Consider the following 21,154-nt stretch of genomic DNA (forward strand, 5'->3'; position numbering starts at 1 on the left):
AGGATAAAGCGGTTCAGAAAATGAAATAATAAAAACAAATGCATTAGTATTGTAAAGTGGATATACTAATTGAGCGATTATTAAATTCTGAATAAGAGACATGGATTCCAGTGGAAAATTGTATAATTAGATGAGATTATGTAATCATTTGTATTTTTCGTAAATTGGAGGATACGGAGGAATTCTTTTTTCATATCTAATGTGTACTCACAAATTTGTATTCTGTACTCACATAGTATTACTTAACTGTGGGTACAAAATAGTAACAATACAAAACTATGTATTTATATATGTGCCTACATGCATAAAATTAAGACAATAGCTCAAGAAGAATTAAGATGCAAAAAAATAGACAGTTTAAAGAAAACAATACAAGTCCTGACATAATTTAAACAGTACAGAGCACGTAAAGCTCAGATTGTAGAACATCGTTGTTGACGTTATTGCCATGTAGTGTAACATCGTGGAACTTTCACAATAAATGTTGACCAGATGAATTATAATTTAAATTTACTTTGTACACAAATGACCTATACGTTTATAAAAAATATATATATATTTTTTTAAATCCACGAATTCTCTTAAATTCGTTTGTTTGAACACTGACAACGCGGATATGACGTCCATTACTTCCGGTCCAGCCGGGTGGGGGTCACGTGATGTGACAGGTAGCAGATATGGTGGCGGTGGGTTGAGGAGTAGCAAAACGGAAGGCTGCTCTATCCCCCCGACAAAAAAGGTTCATTTGGCTCCCTTGTCACCTGCTTTTCCGCAGGGACCGGGCCAAAATGACGGCCTGAGAAAACCACGGGACGGAGAACCCAACAATGCAACAACAACAACAACAGCAGCTGAAGGCAGAAAACAGTAAAACCAAGACTATGTTTCTGTCTCGGGCGCTGGAGAAGATCCTCACGGATCGGGAAGTGAAGAGGAGTCAACACAACCAGCTGCGCAAAGCCTGTCAAGTGGCGCTGGGTGAGTAAAAACCCCCCAAAGTGCTTCTTTTCGGACGCCTTTTATTCTTCTGTTTCAGTCGATCATCCATTTTTGGAGCCTTCCTCGACCACGTTTAGCTAGCATTAGCAGCCAAGTGGCCCTGCGTGCTGGCGCCTGCAAACGTGCCAAAGTGTCAAATTCGAGTCGTCGTCTTGGGATCGACCGCGACGGTTTTGGTCGGACCTTTAGAACGCCACGCTTGGCTGTCATTGTGGACTTTTATACGGCCGCATCACAGACCAATGACTGTGTCGAACGTAGCACTGTCAGCCATCCAGACAGCCTAGTTAGTCAAATAAAAACAACACGCATTCAGTAAGACCAGGATACGGTGACGTTCGTGCTCCTTAAACAAGAAAAAAACATTCAAATGAAACCTATTTAGACACGTTTCATTAATCCAATGGCACCGAAAGAGTTAATTTCTAATGTTTTTCTTCTTACCAACCATTATTGTATTTTTTTTCTATTTAATTGTATCTATATAATAAGATGACATTAGGAAGAAATCAAATTGACATGAATAACTTGTTTAACTTATTTGTAACTGCCAATATAATACATGTCAAATTCATCTAAACTGTGAGGTTTATCAGTGAATGATCACTGCCATTCTCTCCCAATCAAAATGAATAGAATTTTGAGCACCATCAATGTGAGTTAAATACATGTCCTATAAGTAGTTTACTATTGTCTTGGAATAACACGTAATAGTGAGTCGTAAAACATGTCTACGTATCAAAACCAATCATAAAATAGCAACTTTTCATTTTTCTGGCAGTTGCGGAACCCATCAAACTCTTCCTGTTCGTGCTGTGATAACATAACCGTGGTAACAACGGGCTGATGACCTGATTAACCTCAATGTGTTAAAATGACATTTTCTTGATCACTGACATCTGTGGACAAAAATTAAATGCATGTGCAGGCATATCGTTTATTCATACATATGTAGGCGATATAGAGAATGGGTGCTAACATGGATGGAGCCTAAATGTCACATATGGTCGGTCACCTTTCAGAGTTCTTTGGTTAGGCTATTGTAAGGGCAACCAAGTGCTATGGAGGTATGGGTAATATATTTTTTTGACTTTTGGGTTGCTATCCTCACATTAAACTCTAGTATCTGGAACTAACGTGAATGGCTTTAAAAAGCAAGACTTGGCATGTCGAATGACACTGATCTCAAATAAAGTCAATTGCTAACCACACGTATGACTTTGCAATACATTCCATATCACAATAGCAGGCTATTACCCTCGATTATCACGACTTCACTTATCGCGAATTCACTTCTTAGCATTTTTTCTGCTATTAATTATTTAAAAAATAGATATTAATTTTTTTAAAGTTCATAAAAAGGTCAAAATCCACGCTGTAACTTGTAAGCAGAAGCCACTCCCCTGTCTTCCGTTTGCTACTAGGACTCAGCACTAAAGAAAAAAAAAAGAAGGTAGTTATTATAGGGGTGATTCTACTTCGCGATTTTTTTAATTATTAGATTAAATTAGATAACTTTATTCATCCCGTATTCGGGAAATTTCATTGTCACAGTAGCAAGAGGGTGAGATTACAGACACGGGAAATGACATTTTAGACATAAAAAAAAAAATAGAAAATAATAATAATTTAAAAAAAACATAAATAAATAAATAAATCAATTATTGCGGCCATGTCTGGTCTACATTAACCGCGATATTCGAGGGATTACTTAATATTTCCGCAAACACATAACTTACCTTGTGTTGACAATGCATTATCTTAGTAGAAATTATACTGTAGCTTCCTATTTAAAGCTTCCTATCCAAAAAGCCAAATGTGAAAAAAGTTGCCAATGCCTTTTATTTCTATTTTTTACGGTTCACTGCACATAAAGTGTAGGTGTCCCATCTTGAAAATTGACGTTTAAGTGGAGCTTTGCAGAAAAGAAGCATCAATAAGTTTGAAGCCTGCATTGGCTTTGGGATTTAGTGAGCTACTAATCAACCCTGTTTGTAACCATATATGGCTGATTCATTTCAATTGAAGTTGAATATGTTGGTTATCAAGGTTTTCAATGTTGGGATCTTAATCCTAAAACTGTGACTATGAAGTCGTCAGTCTTGTCTAATTTTGTATTTATTTTCTTAGATGAAATCAAGGCGGAGCTTGAGAAACAAAAGTAAGTCCACTCAAGCATTCACGTAGATGTTAGGCTTGAAGCAAAGACCCACGCATATTCAGTCGCTTTTTTATGAAGAGAATGTCTATTTATCATAATTTGTATTAAATGCTAATTAAATGCTGTTTTTATACAGCGGACTGACATTGTTTACAAGCTCATTATCATAGCCAATTTCTGAGGAAAAAATACTCGCACTTTAACAATTCAAGTTACTTTATTGATAATATTACTGATTTGATGCAGTCTGATGTAAAAAAAAAAATATATATATATATATATATATATATATATATATTTTTGTATGTGACTTCACAACAATTCGTAGCAGTTACACCAATAGAACAGGGAAAATAACTCTGTGGCATTGGATTTTTATATACTATTTAACGTTTATTTTCTTGCCCTCACCAGGGATGGTACAGTGGTTCCACCCAGAGCCAACTACATCGAGGCTGACCAATACGTGCTGCCTTTTGAATTGGCATGCCAATCCAAGTCCCCCCGCATAGTTAGCACCTCTTTGGACTGCTTGCAGGTTTAAAATACACACACGCATGCACATGTGCCATTCATATACACTATTGACAAATAGTTTTAGATATTTTCCTCCCAGGTGAAATTTCATGTCAAAAGTTTCGATCAAGTTAAGTTGTTTTAAGTTTTAGGTTCAATTTGAAATGTCAGACAAATGCTAAAAATGCCTAATAATTTGTGAGCAGTGTTCTTTTTATGACTGAGGAGCTTATGTGACATTTTAACCTACCGTATTTTCACGACTATACGGCGCATCGTATTTTTAGCCGCAGTGTCAGTAACGAGTGCTATTTCTGTATTTTACACACACAAAGGACGCACCGTTTTTATAGACGCATCCAGGCATGTCAAAACATACACCAGCTTAAACATACATGCTACACCCACACACTAAAAACACGTTTTTAAAAGGGCAACGGAAGCAAAACTGAGTTCGGTTGTACTTTATTTAGCCATTTTACAATGTACTCCCATCATCATCACCCACAAATCCATCAAAGTCCTCATTTTCAACAATTGTCCAAATGAGTCATCGAAAACGCTCAGTTTTATATGTTCGTACAGGCGGCCACAATCCATTCGCAAATAGTAGCTAGCTAGTAGCTAGCGTAACTATTCCAACGCTGCCTTCCATGCTTCGTAAAGCTGTGTTGATGCCGATCGCCAGGCCACAATCCATTGGGTGTATTGACAAAAGAACTATATATCCCAGCAGTCACTGCGCAGTACTTTTTCTACGGGGAAAATAGTAGAGTCGGGGGCTGCTTGCCGTACTTGTGAGAGCTGTAGAGGATGGTGTACCCTATCGACTGATTTATTTTATTTTATCGTGATAACAATTTTAGTATTGGTCCATATATAAAGCGCACTGGATTATAAGGTGCCCTGTCTATTTTGGAGAAAATTTAAGACTTTTATGTGCACCTTATAGTCGTGAAAATACGGTACATTTTTAATATTGATGCTTAAAAATATGCTTTTGTGTCTTTATTACAGAAATTAATAGCGTACGGCCACATCACAGGCAACGCTCCAGACAGCAGAAGCCCAGGCAAGAGGCTGATTGACCGCTTGGTGGAAACCATCTGCAACTGCTTCCAGGGCCCGCAAACGGACGAGGGAGTCCAGCTACAGATCATCAAGGTATTTTCAAATCAGTCAAATCAGTCATTACAGAGCACTCGAATCAAATTCCATTTGGTGCGGCTCATTATAATTTTCCATCGTCGTTTTATTTATTTTTCCTTCTTACAATGCGCATCCACCTGTACAGGCTCAATTTGAATAGTTGCAGGCATGAAAATAGGAAATTGCCCCCAAATATGGGTCTGACTGTTTCGTTTGCTACATAGCAATGAAGTTATGTTTTGAAATGTTAACATTTTGTGTTTTGGGGAATACATTTAGTCAATGATTAAGCATTGTGTTCCTTTAGTAGACTGTTGGTTAAAACATGCTAGAAGCCTTGAGTCTTTTTTTTTAGTTTTAGGAATAAGAGGCCCCTCCCCACATCTCCAGTTGAATAAATAAACGCCCTAGGCCACTGTTTGCAGAAAAACGATCCTGCTTTCGCGTCTTTCGTGCTTTACGGTCCACATGCCGCCACAGCTTGCTGAAGTTGTGTTTGGGCTACTGTGTACACACTATCAGGTTAGACAGGACAAAGTATCTCTTGAGATGAACATTGCTAAATAATAAATTATTGTTATATTCTTGTTCTTCAATGTTAGCACAGTCTAAAGTGTTCAAGCAAAGGCCCAAGCAGCAAAAACTAGTCATTTTTGTATGTGTATATATCTAGTCTATATACTCTTTTCATGTATAAAAAAAGTCAATCTGGCCTTAGTGCTAATGCAGCCAATGCATCGTCTTGACGGGACCTCGTCTGTGAACTTTGTACTTCACTTATTCTATTGACTTAAACCTCTACGCAGGCACTTTTGACAGCCGTGACCTCGCCGCACATTGAAATCCACGAAGGCACAATCCTCCTCACTGTCAGGACCTGCTACAACATCTACCTGGCCAGCCGCAACCTCATCAACCAGACTACCGCCAAGGCCACGCTGACTCAGATGCTCAATGTCATCTTCACACGCATGGAGAACCAAGCGGTTGGTTTTAGCTTTATTATCTACATTGACCAGATTCATTGTCAAGCCCCAATCGGAATGAATACAATTACCTAGACTTGTCTGTGTTTGAATTACTACAGAATATTGTTTTCCGTTTTGTCTCCAGGCTTTGGAGGCCGAGGAGGAAGAGAAGGACCGTCTACGTCTGCCGCAGAACCACCCCTCTCCAGTCCCTTGTACTCGGGGATCCGGCTCCCCTCAGCTTGACCGTACGCCCACCCCTGACCTCCAGAGTTCCCCATCACCAGCAGCCAGTACTCCAGATCTAAACGCCATCAATTCGACACCACCACCTCCGCCTGAACTGGACCTAGACACACCAACAATCAACGGAGACTCGGAAAGCAGAAATGTACCACAGAACGGAACAGAAGAGGTCACACTTTCTAGAGGTTTGTGACGCCGGATTTCAGAAACATTGCATAGTTTGAGGTTCATCTCAGGGTTTAGAATCGTATCCTTTTCTTCGTGTAGATTCTGTTTTTGAAGATGAAAACAGTGAAGCTCCTCGAGGAGATGTCCAGGTGGCTGAAGAGGTCAGTACAGATCCAGAAACAGTGACTGAAGGAGAGGAAGAAGGAGAACAACCACCTCGCACTGGTCAGAACTTATTTTACTTCCACTGTTATAATAAGGCATTAATTGACATCTGAAAGAATACTTGCCTCATTCATTACCTTGTTGGGTGCCATTAACAGGGCTAAATGTCCAATCCCTGTTCTCTGCCAGTCAAAATGGACTGGACATGTATTGCTGTCAATGGCAACTAAAATTAAAATACATAAGGGTACTAAGGCCAAAATGTTCAAAAATATTGTTGGTAGGAGACAATATTAAAATCTGGTTTCCAACTGTCACCTGAATGAACTAAAATGTGTGTTCCATTATGAATCATTATTGCATTGTTTAGATGAACAAATATATCTAATTTATTGTTAATACAAGAAAATAAATCCAATTCAAAACACAACAAATATTCTGGTTATGGCCCCAACAGTACTCCAAAGTAGATTTTTATTATTGATTTTTTCCCTCTGGTATTTAATTAAGTGTCTTATTAATGGTTAATAGTTGTGTTCCTCGTGTTTCTCATCTTTGCTCTGTACGTCCCCTCCCATTAGACGAGCCTCCCACCCAGCACGCGTCTGAGCAAACACGAGCTGCTCTCCCCAAAGAGGCTCTACAGACGAACGGCATCATCGAAGACCGTTCTTCCGTCTCTTCAGCGGATTTGTTGGTAAGCAAAAACGTCTTTCCACCGTAATCATCAACATGATTAAATCCATCACTGTCGACAGTGTCGCTCACAACAGATTCTTTTTGGCAATATTCAATTGTGCTGAAATACAGCTGTTTTCTTAATGTGGCTCAGGATGCAGAGACCCTTCAAGGACCCCACAGCACCTCCCGGTTCTCTCATATTCTACAGAAAGATGCCTTCCTGGTTTTCCGCTCATTGTGCAAACTTTCCATGAAACCCCTTGCAGAAGGACCCCCGGATCCAAAGTACGTAAGAGATCGGCCAACTGACACGACCACCCCGTAGTCGTCTGAGTTCCATTGTTCAAAAGCACAGTGCCTTTTTAATCTTGACACCACTAAACTCGATAGGGACACTGTGGTGCTAAGAGGCACGCTTTATCATTAAATTGCAATGTGGCACTTTGTAGCACCGCTTCTTTTAATTGATGCCATGTTTCCCCACCTAATAAAATGATTTCTATTCATTTGACGTAAATACAAAAGTACTCCATCCCCACCGTTTGTTAACCCAGCTCGGATGCGTTTAAAAGGTTTTTGCACTTCCACATGGTAGGAGAGAAAAGGGTTTCTAATCTCATGGGTCGGTTGTCACGTTTGTTATAGTTCAACCACCAGAGGGCAGCTTTGCACAATATTTGTAATTAACTGACCATAATTTTGCCCCGAAAAAATCCATTGGGTTTACAGTAAAGTCACTCATCACTTTGAGATAAGAGGCATTTACTTTTTTTAATGCCCAATTTTATTGCATTTTACACAATAGGTTTATAGTAACAAAAGTGTTCCCATTACAAAGTATATGGACAGAGCTACACATAGCACTTTTGACGTGGTACTTAAGGGAAATAATATTTTTGCTAGCATGCTGATAAATAATTCCACTTAAAACATGCCTGGTTCTATTGCTTCAGTACAAAATAAAGATATTAAACCTTGGCGAAGAGATAAAGCTCCAATAGTAAATTACATTATTCTGTGTGTTTCCCAATCTTTTGCAGGTCTCATGAGTTGCGGTCCAAGATCGTGTCCCTGCAGTTGCTGCTGTCCGTGCTGCAGGGTGCAGGGCCGGTGTTCCGCACCCACGAGATGTTCGTCAATGCCATTAAGCAGTATCTGTGTGTGGCGCTGTCAAAAAATGGCGTCTCCTCAGTGCCCGAGGTGTTTGAACTCTCGCTGGCCATCTTCCTCACGCTGCTCTCCCATTTCAAGGTCCACCTGAAGATGCAAATTGAGGTAGGTGGCTGAATCGGTAGGCGGGGCTTTGTGAACTTGTTATGACATATTTTCCCAAATCCCTTGTGGTTTAGGTGTTTTTTCGGGAGATTTTTCTCACCATCTTGGAGACGTCGACAAGCTCCTTTGAGCACAAGTGGATGGTCATCCAGACGTTAACACGCATTTGTGCAGGTGTGCTTCAAAATAGGACCTGTAGTCACATAAAGGCCATTCTTTAGTTTGTGGAATTCAGCATTCAAATTATCGAGACTCTTTTACTATTTGATCCATTCATTTCGCTGTTTTCATTTCGCTGTTTTATTTCCTAAAATTCATGAATTCATTTTTTTGAAATCTGTTTATCCATGAGTGCTACCATGCAAGTCATGTATTTGAGAATTTTAACCAAAACCAATAAGCAACGGTTCTTTCCTATCCAGACGCCCAGTGTGTCGTCGACATTTACGTGAACTACGATTGTGACCTCAATGCTTCCAATATCTTTGAGCGCCTCGTCAATGACTTGTCCAAAATAGCTATGGGCAGGAGTGGCCAGGAGCTGGGAATGACACCTTTGCAGGTACATTTTTAGGGTTGTCCCCAGTAATACATACAGTAATCCCTCAATTATTGCGGTTAATGTAGACCAGACATGGCCGCAATAGACAAAAAATCGCGAAGTAGGGTCACCCCTATTAAAAGAGAAATAAATAAATAAAAAATATATTTTTTTAACTTCAGTGCTGAGTTCTAGTAGCAAGCGGAGGACAAGGGAGTGGCTTCCGCTTGTGAGTTTCAGCGTGGACTTTCACATTTTTATGAATTTAAAATAAAAAAAATCTATTTAAAAAAAAAAAAATCCCCCAGAAAAAAATCCACGATGTAGTGATAATTGAAGCCGTGATATTCCAGGGATTACTGTAGTGCAAAAAAAAAAGTTGAAAAACCCTATTGTGTTGAAGTGAAGATTTCTGTAAGATGATACAATAAAAGCATTCAATTTAATAATTTACAGCCATCTATGTTCTATTCCACTTGTTCTCAGTGGAATCATGGAATGATGTAGGAGGCCAAAGGTTTGAAGTGTGGCGCCCAATTTTAATGGTTGTGTTTTCTGTTTGGGAAAACTGCATCAAATATGTGAATTGTTACTGAATGGTGTATTTTTGTGACTTGTGGTATCAACAGGAGCTTAGCCTACGTAAAAAGGGCCTGGAGTGTCTTGTGTCCATCCTCAAATGTATGGTCGAGTGGAGCAAAGACATGTATGTTAACCCCAACCTTCAAGCTAACCTTGGTAAGCATGTGGGATCTTTTTCCTCACTTGATAATTTCCCCAACAATTTTGTGATTGGAACCTTCTCTGTTGGTTTTTCTCGCAGGCCAGGATCCTTTGCCTGAGAGCGAGATGCCAGAGTTGAAGCTTCCAGAGCACCTGACCGGACGCCGAGACAGCATCAGCTCTTTAGACTCCACGGTCTCGGCCAGTGTCACTTCTTCATCTCAGCCCGACCATCCGGAGCAGTACGAAGTCATTAAACAACAGAAGGACATCATAGAGAATGGCATCGTACTGTGAGCGTTTAGCAAGAGGTGTTTGATGTCTAGAAAACGCCAAAGTCAATTGATTGTCTTGTTTTTTTTCCTACCCTGCTCCCAGGTTTAACAAAAAGCCAAAGCGGGGTATTCAATACCTGCAAGACCAGGGAATGTTGGGTTCCTCAACTGACAACATTGCTCAGTTTCTTCACCAGGAGGACAGATTGGACACAGTGAGTGACTGATTGATTTGAATCGTAAATCGCAAGTCCAAGCAGCAATCCTGAGGCCTTTCTGCGTCTCCACGTGTAGACCCAGGTGGGCGAGTTCTTGGGAGAGAACATCAAGTGGAATAAAGAGGTGATGTACTGCTACGTTGACCAGTTGGACTTTTGCGGGCGAGACTTTGTCTCGGCCCTTAGAGCCTTTTTGGAAGGTTTTAGACTGCCGGGGGAAGCCCAAAAGATCGACAGACTCATGGAGAAGTTTGCTGCTCGATATCTGGAGTGCAACCAAGGGTGAGGAGGATTTTACCACCGCTGGAGTTGGTATGTCGCTTAATCTTATTTTATTCTCTTTTGATTCTGCAGACAAACGTTGTTTGCCAGTGCAGACACAGCTTATGTGCTAGCCTACTCCATCATTATGCTCACCACAGACCTGCACAGTCCTCAGGTGAGATGGATTTATTGCAATATCGCCCATACATCCTGCAATAGCCTGATAACGGAGTATTCTTAGTATTTGGGTTTTCCCCAAAATATGAATGTGGACATGTATAGCCGTTTTTGAAAAGGGTTCGTTATGCTGATGTGTATTGCCAAAATTTAGATGATGAAAGGGTTATTTATTGACCTGCATGTAACCATAGTCAATCTTATTAGGTGAAGAATAAGATGACAAAGGAACAGTACATCAAGATGAACCGTGGTATTAACGACAGTAAGGATCTGCCCGAAGAGTATTTATCCTCCATTTATGATGAAATTGCTGGCAAGAAAATAGCTATGAAAGAGAGCAAAGAGTTTTCCATTACGCCCAAATCCACCAAGCAGAGTGAGTATTACTCCTGTGGCCAATCTTTCTTTGCATGTGACCCACTGCGGCAAACAAATATTTTTTTCTCGTTTGACGTGTAGCCAGCGAGAAGCAGCGTCGTCTGTTGTACAACATGGAGATGGAGCAGATGGCCAAAACCGCCAAGGCTCTGATGGAGGCAGTCAGCCACGCTCAAGCACCTTTCTTTAGCGCTACCCACTTGGAGCACGTACGGCCCATGTTTAAGGTCTGCAAAAATGTTATTCTACTGTCGTCTTATGTCCTTACTGACATTGGTGTAGAATATGGTAGCATGGAAGCAAGTTTTGGGGAAAGGGGGCCTGATCTTTGCATGGCACTGCGTATCATTCGGTACACGGTCGATTGGTCGCCGGTCTTTTGGTCGCCCGGAAGGTTATTGATAATTACCATTTAAATTGTTGCTTAAATTCCCTAAATACAAACTGCGAATTACTACTTGGTCATACTTAATGCCCTAGTAATTATTAGGCTCAAGAAAAGTCCCAATTTTCCCGGACTTGTATTGTTTTTTGTTGGACAACTTGTTAAGACCCTGACTGACGTAGCTTCTTAAAGGGACAACGCATGTACATACAAACTCTTATACACTCACACGTCGGCTCAGTGAAACTGCTCATGGCCATTGTTGGCTTTTATTGATGCGTAGACTGTTGTTTTACCTTGTTTTGTCGCCGGTCTTTTGGTCGCCCGTTGTTGCGGTCGGGGCAACCAAAAGACCGGCGACAAATCGACCGCACACGGTATCATTCAGTTATACAATACTGACAATAACCTCAATGACAATAATTGTAATAAGGTAAGATGTTTTTTATTTTTATTTTTTTTAACTTTCAGCTGGCGTGGACCCCTTTGTTGGCAGCATTCAGTGTTGGTCTTCAGGACTGTGATGACCCAGAGGTGGCCTCACTATGTCTGGAAGGCATTCGGTGCGCCATTAGAATTGCCTGCATCTTCACCATGCAGGTATGTTTTTACTGTTTCTTTTTTCTTATCCACAAACATTTTTGGTGTTTTTGTTGTGGTTTTTTTCTTCTTCTTGGATGAATTTTCTGCTTTGCTGGTCATGTGTAGCTAGAGCGAGATGCCTTCGTCCAGGCCCTAGCCAGATTCACCCTTCTAACTGCTAGCTCCAGCATCACTGAGATGAAACAAAAGAACATTGACACCATCAAGACCCTGATCACTGTGGCACACACGGATGGAAACTACCTGGGCAACTCCTGGCATGAGGTCAGTTCGTCCTTTTGTGGCGACCACAGTTGGATGTATTTAATATTCCCATCCTAATTGTTACTTGAACATTGTTGTAGATCCTGAGATGCATTAGTCAGTTGGAACTCGCCCAATTGATTGGCACTGGGGTGAAAACGCGCTACATACCAGGTGTGGTTCGAGACAAAGATGCCATCATCAAGGGCTTACCCTCTGGCACAGAGGAATTTATGCCCCTTGGACTCGGTAGGTAACATATCATTTTGCAAACCTATGATTGGAAATAAATTCATTGTAAGATAAGTCAAGTTAGATATGGGCCCTGGCAATGATTTTTATTGATTAATCTTGAGTTTATAGACTTCCCCAACTTGGTTACCTACATGTTTTTTGTAAAGAATTCGAGATCCACAAAAAATGGTGGCTGAAATGTGGCTAAAGATGTAGTTTATCTCCTAAAGCCCTTTTCACCAAAATAACATTACCAAAACAAGAGGTTACAATGCCCCAAATAGCTTGGTAGCATGCACTTCAATACCCTTAACCTATTAAAATGTTGTCCTATAATTGGATAGAAATTTGCAGGGATTGATGCATTTAATCAATCTGCCTCGTGGAAGACCTCGAGTTGGTGCTAATACTAACTACCTCTAATCTGTTTAATTGAAGATTGCATTTGTTTGCTATCTTCCACGTTTACCCCCGTTTAATGACTTCTGCTGACAAATAAACGAATTCAAGTTGCAACGTGGAAAATTCCTAAAGCTTTCATGGTGTTGCCATGTTAAATGTGGAGCAGGTAACCTGGTTGGCAATCAGGATAAGCGTCAAATGGCTCACCTCCAGGAGTCAGTGGGAGAAACCAGCTCTCAGAGTGTTGTCGTAGCTGTCGACAGGTGAGCCATAGCACTTAAATAATCACACAAGTAGAGTTGCCAATTCATTGACTTAACTTGAATGCTTCATTTCTACTTGCAGGATCTTCACAGGGTCTACGAGACTGGACGGAAATGCGATTGGTGAGTTTGTTTGCAGAATGATTTAACTTGCGAACATACAGTCCGAAAAATACGGTAATTTGTTTTCATGCTTCTTGCAGTGGACTTTGTGAGGTGGCTGTGTGCGGTGTCCATGGATGAGCTTGCCTCAGCACATCAGCCTCGAATGTTCAGCCTGCAGAAGATAGTGGAAATCTCCTATTACAATATGAATCGCATCAGGCTGCAGTGGTCTCGGATTTGGCAGGTCATAGGGGACCACTTTAATAAGGTCGGTGGCTCGACATGAGATGGAAGTTTATGTATTTGAATTTACAAAGTAAACGCTGTCTTGTAAAGAAGTGTCATCTATTGGTGCATCCTTTATAGGTTGGCTGTAACCCCAATGAAGACGTAGCCATCTTTGCAGTGGACTCGCTGCGGCAGCTCTCCATGAAATTCTTGGAAAAGGGAGAGTTGGCAAATTTCCGCTTTCAAAAAGACTTTCTTCGGCCTTTTGAGCATATCATGAAGAAAAACAGGTAACGGTGATCTAGGGTATCTGTGATATATGTTTTGTATGTTTAACAAAGTCAACGACATTGTCAACATTTCCACTCTTTTTGCATTTTTCCATCGCCACGTAAACAATTGGGCTCTCTGGAAATGTATTTGTGCTTTCACCCCCATGGCCATTGTTGCGTAAACAGTTCTTTGTCCTTTAAAAAAAAAAATTGGATTAATGGACATTATTTGCGGCACTGTCCCAAGGTCTCCCACAATCAGAGACATGGTGATCAGGTGTGTCGCACAGATGGTCAACTCCCAGGCCGTTAACATCCGATCGGGCTGGAAGAACATCTTCTCCGTATTTCACCAGGCAGCTTCGGACCACGATGAGTCTATCGTGGAGCTTGCTTTTCAGACCAGCGGCCACATTGTCAGTAAGTTTCCCCAATGGCGTCTGGCGGCGTTCTAATCCACTGAAACCCGACGCGAGAGATCAAGTGTACCAATATTAATGCCGATGACATCCTTTACTCTCAGTGAATACATTCCGGGAGCACTTTGCGGCTGCCATCGATTCCTTCCAAGATGCGGTCAAGTGCCTGTCCGAGTTCGTGTGCAACGCGGCTTTTCCCGACACCAGCATGGAGGCCATTCGACTCATCCGCCACTGCGCCAAATATGTGTCAGAGAGGCCACAGGTAAAAGGAGGCTTCATGAATTGCGCACCTCTGCATTGAAATGCTTCACTCGTATTGTTGTCTTTGCCCATTTTGCAGGCTCTGAGGGAATACACTAGCGATGACATGAATGTAGCTCCTGGGGATCGGGTCTGGGTTCGAGGCTGGTTTCCCATCCTCTTTGAGCTGTCTTGTATCATCAACCGCTGCAAGTTGGATGTGCGGACCAGGTACCAATTCATGAGACCTGTTGGAGTTTCCACTCTATATTTAGTGTTTTCTCATACTCAAGAAATAAATTGTTTATCGTCCAATGTGGTGAAGCCTAGACTAAACGATTGACAAATTTGAAGATCATGCGGATAGCAAATGTTTGTTAAAAATATTACAAATCAAGCATTCACCAAAAATGTAATCATTTTTTTTAATTTTATTTTTTATTTAAAATCCATTCTGAGTGTTGTCCTTCAAATGCAATTTTTTTTTGGGGGGGGGGGGACATTAATTTATCACGTTGTTCCTAGAAATGCTACTCAAAATGTTCATTTTGATTAGCATTGTGTATTGCTATTATAGTAATGTTCTAACACCCGTAGTGAGCGTTAATTGCTTATAATTAGCATCTAGAACATACTGTAACTCAAATCCATACTTGCACCTCATATTTTCTCAGTGGTGTAAGCATTGACATGGCACCATGACTAATTTGTGCTGAAAAAAAACGGTGTTATTTGATAAGCGTTACAAACAAAGAATCATAAAATGAAATGCTAATGTATGTGCCAAAAATCAGCCATCTGTTGCCTGTTTATGTCATCTTTAAAGGATTTGTGTTTTGCTCCCAACAGAGGTCTTACAGTTATGTTTGAGATCATGAAGAGTTACGGACACACCTTCGAGAAACACTGGTGGCACGACCTATTCCGAATCGTCTTCCGCATTTTTGACAACATGAAGCTCCCGGAGCAGCAGACAGAGGTGCATTATTCCCTCAGCTAAGCCCAGATGCTTTTTATGTGGCGTAAGACTTTAACTTAGCCCCCTTGCTTCGTTTTACACTTAGAAAACTGAGTGGATGACGACGACGTGCAATCACGCCCTCTACGCCATCTGTGACGTGTTCACGCAATTCTACGAGCCGCTTAGTGAGATCCTGCTGGCGGACATTTTCACACAGCTCCAATGGTGCGTCCGGCAAGGTGGGTGCTTCCAGTTTTCAACTACTACAGACACATCAAGATTTTTGGATTGAATATAGGTTTGACATTTGTTATTGTCCGGCCTATTCATTTTTGGAGCTGAGAAAGGAGAAAAAAATAAATGCATATAAAAAAATAACAAAATAATTGCTGTGGGATTTAAAAAAATGCTTGATTTAATCCTCTTTTTACAGTCATGTTGATGTTAAGTAGAAATAGATTTGTTACATGGTGAGGCAGAAGAAAATACAAAATCAGCTCAGGTCCACGGAAAGATAAAGATGCAACATACAGATTTTTTATGTACCCATGTTATGTTCACTACGCACGCTAAAAGAGGAAAAACACACCAAAAAGACACTTGGTTAAGGCCCTAAATATTATGGCTTTTCATGATGCACCTTTTCAAATGGCAAATGTTTGTGATTAAAAATATGTTAAAAGCTTACATTTGAAGAGTGGTGTTTGGACTTTATATTCACTTTTGATGTTGATGGATCCACTGTCACGAAACATCTAGCAGTGGCTGACATTCTTGTACTGCACCCTTCTACTTTGTTTCAGACAATGAACAGCTGGCTCGCTCGGGAACCAACTGCCTGGAAAACCTGGTGATCCTCAACGGGGAGAAATTCAGCCCCCAAGTCTGGAACATCACTTGCTCGTGCATGCTGGAGATCTTCCAGAACACCAGCCCTCAAGTGTACGTCAGCCAGCTGCTAAACGATCATTCCGTAACATTGCAGTCAGTCTCCTTGCTCAGTGCTTTCTTTGTGTTCGTTCCCCCTTCATCAGCTTGTTGACATGGCGACCTTCTGGGCAGGAAGATGAAGCTGCTGACGCTAAGCACTTGGTAAGGAAGTGACTAGACAGTATTTGAATGCAAATGTCACATTTAATGCAAGGCATGTCACTTTTTTACAGAGGAGAAATGTTCCTCCTCATTATAATCCTAAAACCAGCCTACTTACTGTGTGTACCGCTTTAGCATTTCTAACAACTCATTTCAAATTTTAATTAACATAGGAACATTTATTGTATTTGTTGTTTTCTTGTTTTTTTAACAACAAAAAGGAAAAAGGTAAATAATCACTTGAATTTTTAATTTAAAAAAAAAAACGATTTTTTAAAAAACATTCAATTTCATTTTTGGAATTTTAATTAGCATAGGAACATTTATTGTATTTGTTGTTTTCTTGGTTTTTTTAACAACAAAAAGGAAAAGGGTAAATAATCACTTGAATTTTTAATTTAAAAAAATCGATTTAAAAAAAAAAACATTCAATTTCATTTTTGTAATTTTAATTAGCATAGGAACATTTATTGTATTTGTTTTTTTTGTTTTTTTTTAACAACAAAAAGGAAAAAGGAAAATAATCACTTGAATTTTTAATACTAAAAACATCGACTTTTTAAAAAACATTCAATTTCATTTTTGTACTTTTAATTAACATAGGAACATTTATTGTATTTGTCGTTTTCTAGTTTTTTTAACAACAAAAAGGAAAAAGGCAAATAATCACTTGAATTTTTAATTTAAAAAAAAAATCGACTTTTTAAAAAACATTCAATTTCATTTTTGGAGCGCAAAACACAAAGTCAGTGCACATGGTTTACTTTGGCAGGCCCAACAAAAAGAAGTGTTGTGCCCGATCTGGTCTTTGATTTTGTCACCTATGATTTTTGTATGTGCATGTGGTGTTGGTCCACTTATTCCAAATGATGTGCCTGTTTATTTCAAAATCTTCTGTTGACTCGTTGGGTGGGATACTGGGATCCCAGTTTAAAAACACTCGCTTTGTTGATTTCCAGGATGTTGACTTTGACACCCAGTCCCAGAGCAGCTATGACCGAGCTCTGTCAGAAAGAGGGCACAGCCAAATGTCCAGTGACGACACCTGGAAGGGCAAGTCCAACGCTCGTGAGTATACTCTGAGTCTTGAACCAGCCTACCATGCATATTTTGGGGATGTGGGAGGAAACGGGAGTACCTGGGGAAAACCCACACATGCAAACTCCACATATCCGAACCCGGGATTGATCCCTCGATTTCTGAACTATGATGCTACTGACTTTTGTTCAAAAATGAACAGCAGTTGAATGTGGCTTCCTAAAACATTAAATTACTGTTTTTATTTTTAATTGTGACACCTTTCTTGTCATTTCAGGAGTTTCAGACCACAAGTTGTTCGCAGGTCTACTCATCAAATGTGTTGTACAGTTGGAGCTAATCCTAACCATCGACAACATCGTCTTCTTCCCGGCGACTAGCAAGAAAGAGGACGCCGAGAACATGGCCGCCGCTCAGGTAAGCGGACTTCCAGAAACACGCCGGTCAAAGTTGAAGTGCTTGTTGCGTGTAGTCTAGACAAACGCCAGTGACAGACAGTCTCTCATTTTGGAAGTTGATGGCACTTTAATGGTTGTTCATATGAAACTGATGAGATGATGATCGCTTGATTACCTCATATGGGAAATAAAGATTCACTCTCTCCCAGTGAAATCAGATCATACCGTTACCGTGTCGTGTAAACGGCAATATGTTTGTCCTTCCGTCAGCGAGATGTCCTGGAAGAGTCGTCAGCCGACGCAGGCGGTCCGGAGTGCGATCAGGGGATGTACAAACACATGACCTCAGCTCACCTTTTCAAGCTGCTGGACTGTTTACTGGAGTCGCATACTTTTGCCAAGGAGTTCAACTCCAATAACGAGCAAAGGACGGCTCTCTGGAGGGCAGGTACGTCACAGCTGGCCGAGTTAGCACCACGGGGATGCTTGGATTTATTCTTTCATGTGTTGTACCAGGCTTCAAAGGGAAGTCCAAGCCCAATCTGTTGAAGCAGGAAACCAGCAGTCTAGCCTGCAGTTTAAGGATTCTGTTCAGGATGTACTCTGATCCCCAGCTGTGCGACTCATGGCCAGACATCCAAACCCGCCTGCTACTGTGAGTTCAAGATTTTTCTTGTGAACCTTGTTACTATTTCTTGTCGTTAAATGTTTATCCTTAAATGTCAACTCAATTCTGAAAGTACAGTCACACCTACTTACGAATGCCTCTTGATACGAAAGTTTCAGGTTACGATTTTTTTTTATATGCGAATGAGTGACTCGAGATACAAAAAAGATCCAAGCTACGAAATCACCCCAAAAAGTAAATGCATTTCCTTATCCATTATTTTATTTTGAATTCCCCTTATTAAGAAATTAAAAAATGTACAAATGCAACGTGACACATATTTTCACACACACACACACACACGCACTCACCTAGGGCACACGTAAAAGTCTAAAATGTACTACAAAGTGGACGGCTTTCGGCCCTGGTAGAAGGGGTTCTTTCCGCCCTCTGGTGTACAAACACAGGGATTAAATCTATAACGGCCGCGGAGGGAGATATTTCAGTGGCGCGGGACACATTTTCATATGCTTTATTTATTTTAAGACATTAATAAATCATTTCCTTATTATTTTCTCTCATTTTTGTGTTTCCTCACATCTTTCATACAAAATTGGGATACTTTGACCAATTTTAAAGGGTTTAGTTGGTAGTTGTGTGAGGACCATGGAACGAATTAGAGAATTTACATATAAAGTACACCCCTACTTAAGAAATGTTCAAGTTGCAAAAAAAGTCTTGGAACCAATTAATTTCGTAAGTAGAGGTACGACTGTACTTGGCTTTATAAGTACTGGCATAAGTAACATTAGCATGCGCTATCCATTAAGAATTACTTGTAGTATTACCATAACTACTACAGCTCCATTTAGTGGATGTATAACACAATCCCCTACTACTACTGTGTTTTATAATCCGGTGCGCCTTATACTGCGGAAAATACGGTACCTTATTAGTCATATTTTCAGATGTGTTCTCAAATGCCTTGTGGTGACGCTTGTGACTTGAAGTGATACTTAACCAACTGCTCTTGATTTACATAAACTCTGCCTCTCCTCTTACCTCCTCATGTTGGCCGTGAAATATTGCCATCGATGTTGTTGTCTTTTTGCCAGCTGTCGTCTCGTCGCATTCGTATGAAAAACAAGCCGGTTGTTTTTTTCACCCAGCTGCCGACTCACGGAAAATGTTTTGACGCTTTAGCCGTGACCTGTTACCTCACTTAGCGTAATAGCAATAAAGACAACCTACCTGCGACAAAAACGGATTTATGGCAACAGCTACCTTGTCGATTTCAGGGTGTGTAGCGAAGCCCTGGCTTACTTCATCCGTCTCACCTCGGAGAGTCACCGAGAAGCTTGGAACAGTCTGCTGATGCTGCTGCTCACCAGGACGCTCAGGCTGCCCGATGACAAGGCAGGAACACCCACACGCAATATGTGGCACTCAGCGGTTGAAAAACAAACTAGCCTAACGTGCGTTTCCTTCCACTCCCCCCAGTTCAAGCCTCACGCTTCGTGCTACTTCTCCCCCCTGTGCGAGATGATGCAGTTTGACTTGATTCCAGAGCTGCGAGCCGTCCTGCGACGCTTCTTCCTGCGCATCGGCAGCGCCTTCCAAATCGCCCTACCGGGGGCCGTGGGGAGAGAGGGCTCCTGAAAAGACCACCCGGCCCGAATTCCGCTCAACCGACCACACTTTTTCCCCGCAGAAGAGGCTTGCTTCGACTAGCAAATCAGCTAATTTATTTGTCTCCTACCGCTCGTGGCAGCCTTACCACAGGCGGCGTCAGTATCGCTTAAATCGTTCGCTGACGTGGCCGTCCGATTCATTTGGACTGGAAACGCGCCCGGATCCTCCCAGTGCAAATGAATTGGACGTCCATAGCCGTCCATGGCACTGAATGAGTTAAAGGAAGTGGAATAATGTCCCGCTTTGGCCCTCTCTTTTGGCCATCTGTGCCTGTCGTGTGGGAAAAGACCGTGTGTGAGTCAGCCGCCCTCCCATCATACCCTGCTGTCAAACTGCAGCGTTCAGCTCCGGCTTGTTTACAACAGCGTTGGTCCGCGTGCGCTAATGCATTCCATTTGTGTGTTAATGGGTTTCACCGTTTTCTTCCCATCTCTGCCTGAGTGATTGCGGCAAAGGCAGCAGCGTCCTTTTTTTTTTTGTTGCACATCTGTCGCGTTTTGTTCCAAATGTCGTGTTTATAATTATTTAAAGTGCATTTAAATAGTTTTGGGGAGAATCATTCCTTCCCCCCGTGACAGTGGATGTCTCATTTTCTTCCCTAAAAACTAGGGAATTTATAAATATATATAAATATATGCAATTAAGGCAAAAATGCAGACGGTCACGTTTGCAGTGTAAGATTCAATGTATGATATACCACGGAAATGAAAATGCCATGATTCTGTTATGTTGTGATGGTATCTATGAGCAATTGAAGTTATCAATAAACTGGAATTCTGATCAGTTTAACACCAGGGCCAGTTTATTACAGGCTGTCTGCGAAATAGTATTGCTCATTTCGGGAAAAAACTTACAACATCCTCGTGTTCTTTTAAAGTCAATGTTGTCACAAGTAGAACATGCAAATTCCACATTGGATGTGACTATTTTTTTTCAATATTAATGACAAGGTGGCATTAATTTGCACATGCCATAATATCCTACTGAGATCATAGAAATAGAAGCTCATTTTTCAAACTATTTCCAGGACAGTTGTTGTGATTATTAATTGGCTGCTGGTAA

General features: G+C 40.9%; 1 protein-coding gene across 2 annotated transcripts; it reads left to right on the forward strand.

Annotated features, from left to right (window-relative positions):
* Nucleotides 1-620: 620 nt before the first annotated feature.
* arfgef2 (ADP-ribosylation factor guanine nucleotide-exchange factor 2 (brefeldin A-inhibited)) lies at nt 621-20,881 on the forward strand. Of its 2 annotated transcripts, XM_077610299.1 has the most exons (40): nt 621-686; nt 776-978; nt 3,130-3,160; nt 3,575-3,698; nt 4,694-4,840; nt 5,632-5,811; nt 5,939-6,224; nt 6,307-6,432; nt 6,954-7,069; nt 7,205-7,338; nt 8,094-8,328; nt 8,403-8,502; nt 8,751-8,890; nt 9,499-9,607; nt 9,693-9,885; nt 9,971-10,082; nt 10,162-10,367; nt 10,440-10,524; nt 10,734-10,905; nt 10,989-11,134; nt 11,764-11,892; nt 12,001-12,159; nt 12,240-12,387; nt 12,938-13,037; nt 13,120-13,160; nt 13,241-13,410; nt 13,509-13,660; nt 13,890-14,062; nt 14,166-14,326; nt 14,405-14,535; nt 15,154-15,283; nt 15,369-15,504; nt 16,069-16,207; nt 16,300-16,357; nt 17,317-17,425; nt 17,673-17,812; nt 18,064-18,241; nt 18,310-18,448; nt 19,699-19,816; nt 19,901-20,881. In XM_077610299.1, the coding sequence occupies exons 2-40, from the start codon at nt 828-830 to the stop codon at nt 20,057-20,059; spliced, it is 5,463 nt and encodes a 1,820-aa protein (XP_077466425.1). In that variant the 5' UTR covers nt 621-686; nt 776-827; the 3' UTR covers nt 20,060-20,881. The 2 variants fall into 2 exon arrangements, with proteins under 2 accessions (XP_077466425.1, XP_077466433.1); XM_077610307.1 differs by having other exon boundaries at nt 632-978; nt 12,941-13,037.
* The last annotated feature ends 273 nt before the right edge of the window (nt 20,882-21,154 follow it).

This window comes from Stigmatopora argus, chromosome 1 (genome assembly GCF_051989625.1).
Source record: "Stigmatopora argus isolate UIUO_Sarg chromosome 1, RoL_Sarg_1.0, whole genome shotgun sequence".
NCBI lineage: Eukaryota > Metazoa > Chordata > Actinopteri > Syngnathiformes > Syngnathidae > Stigmatopora > Stigmatopora argus.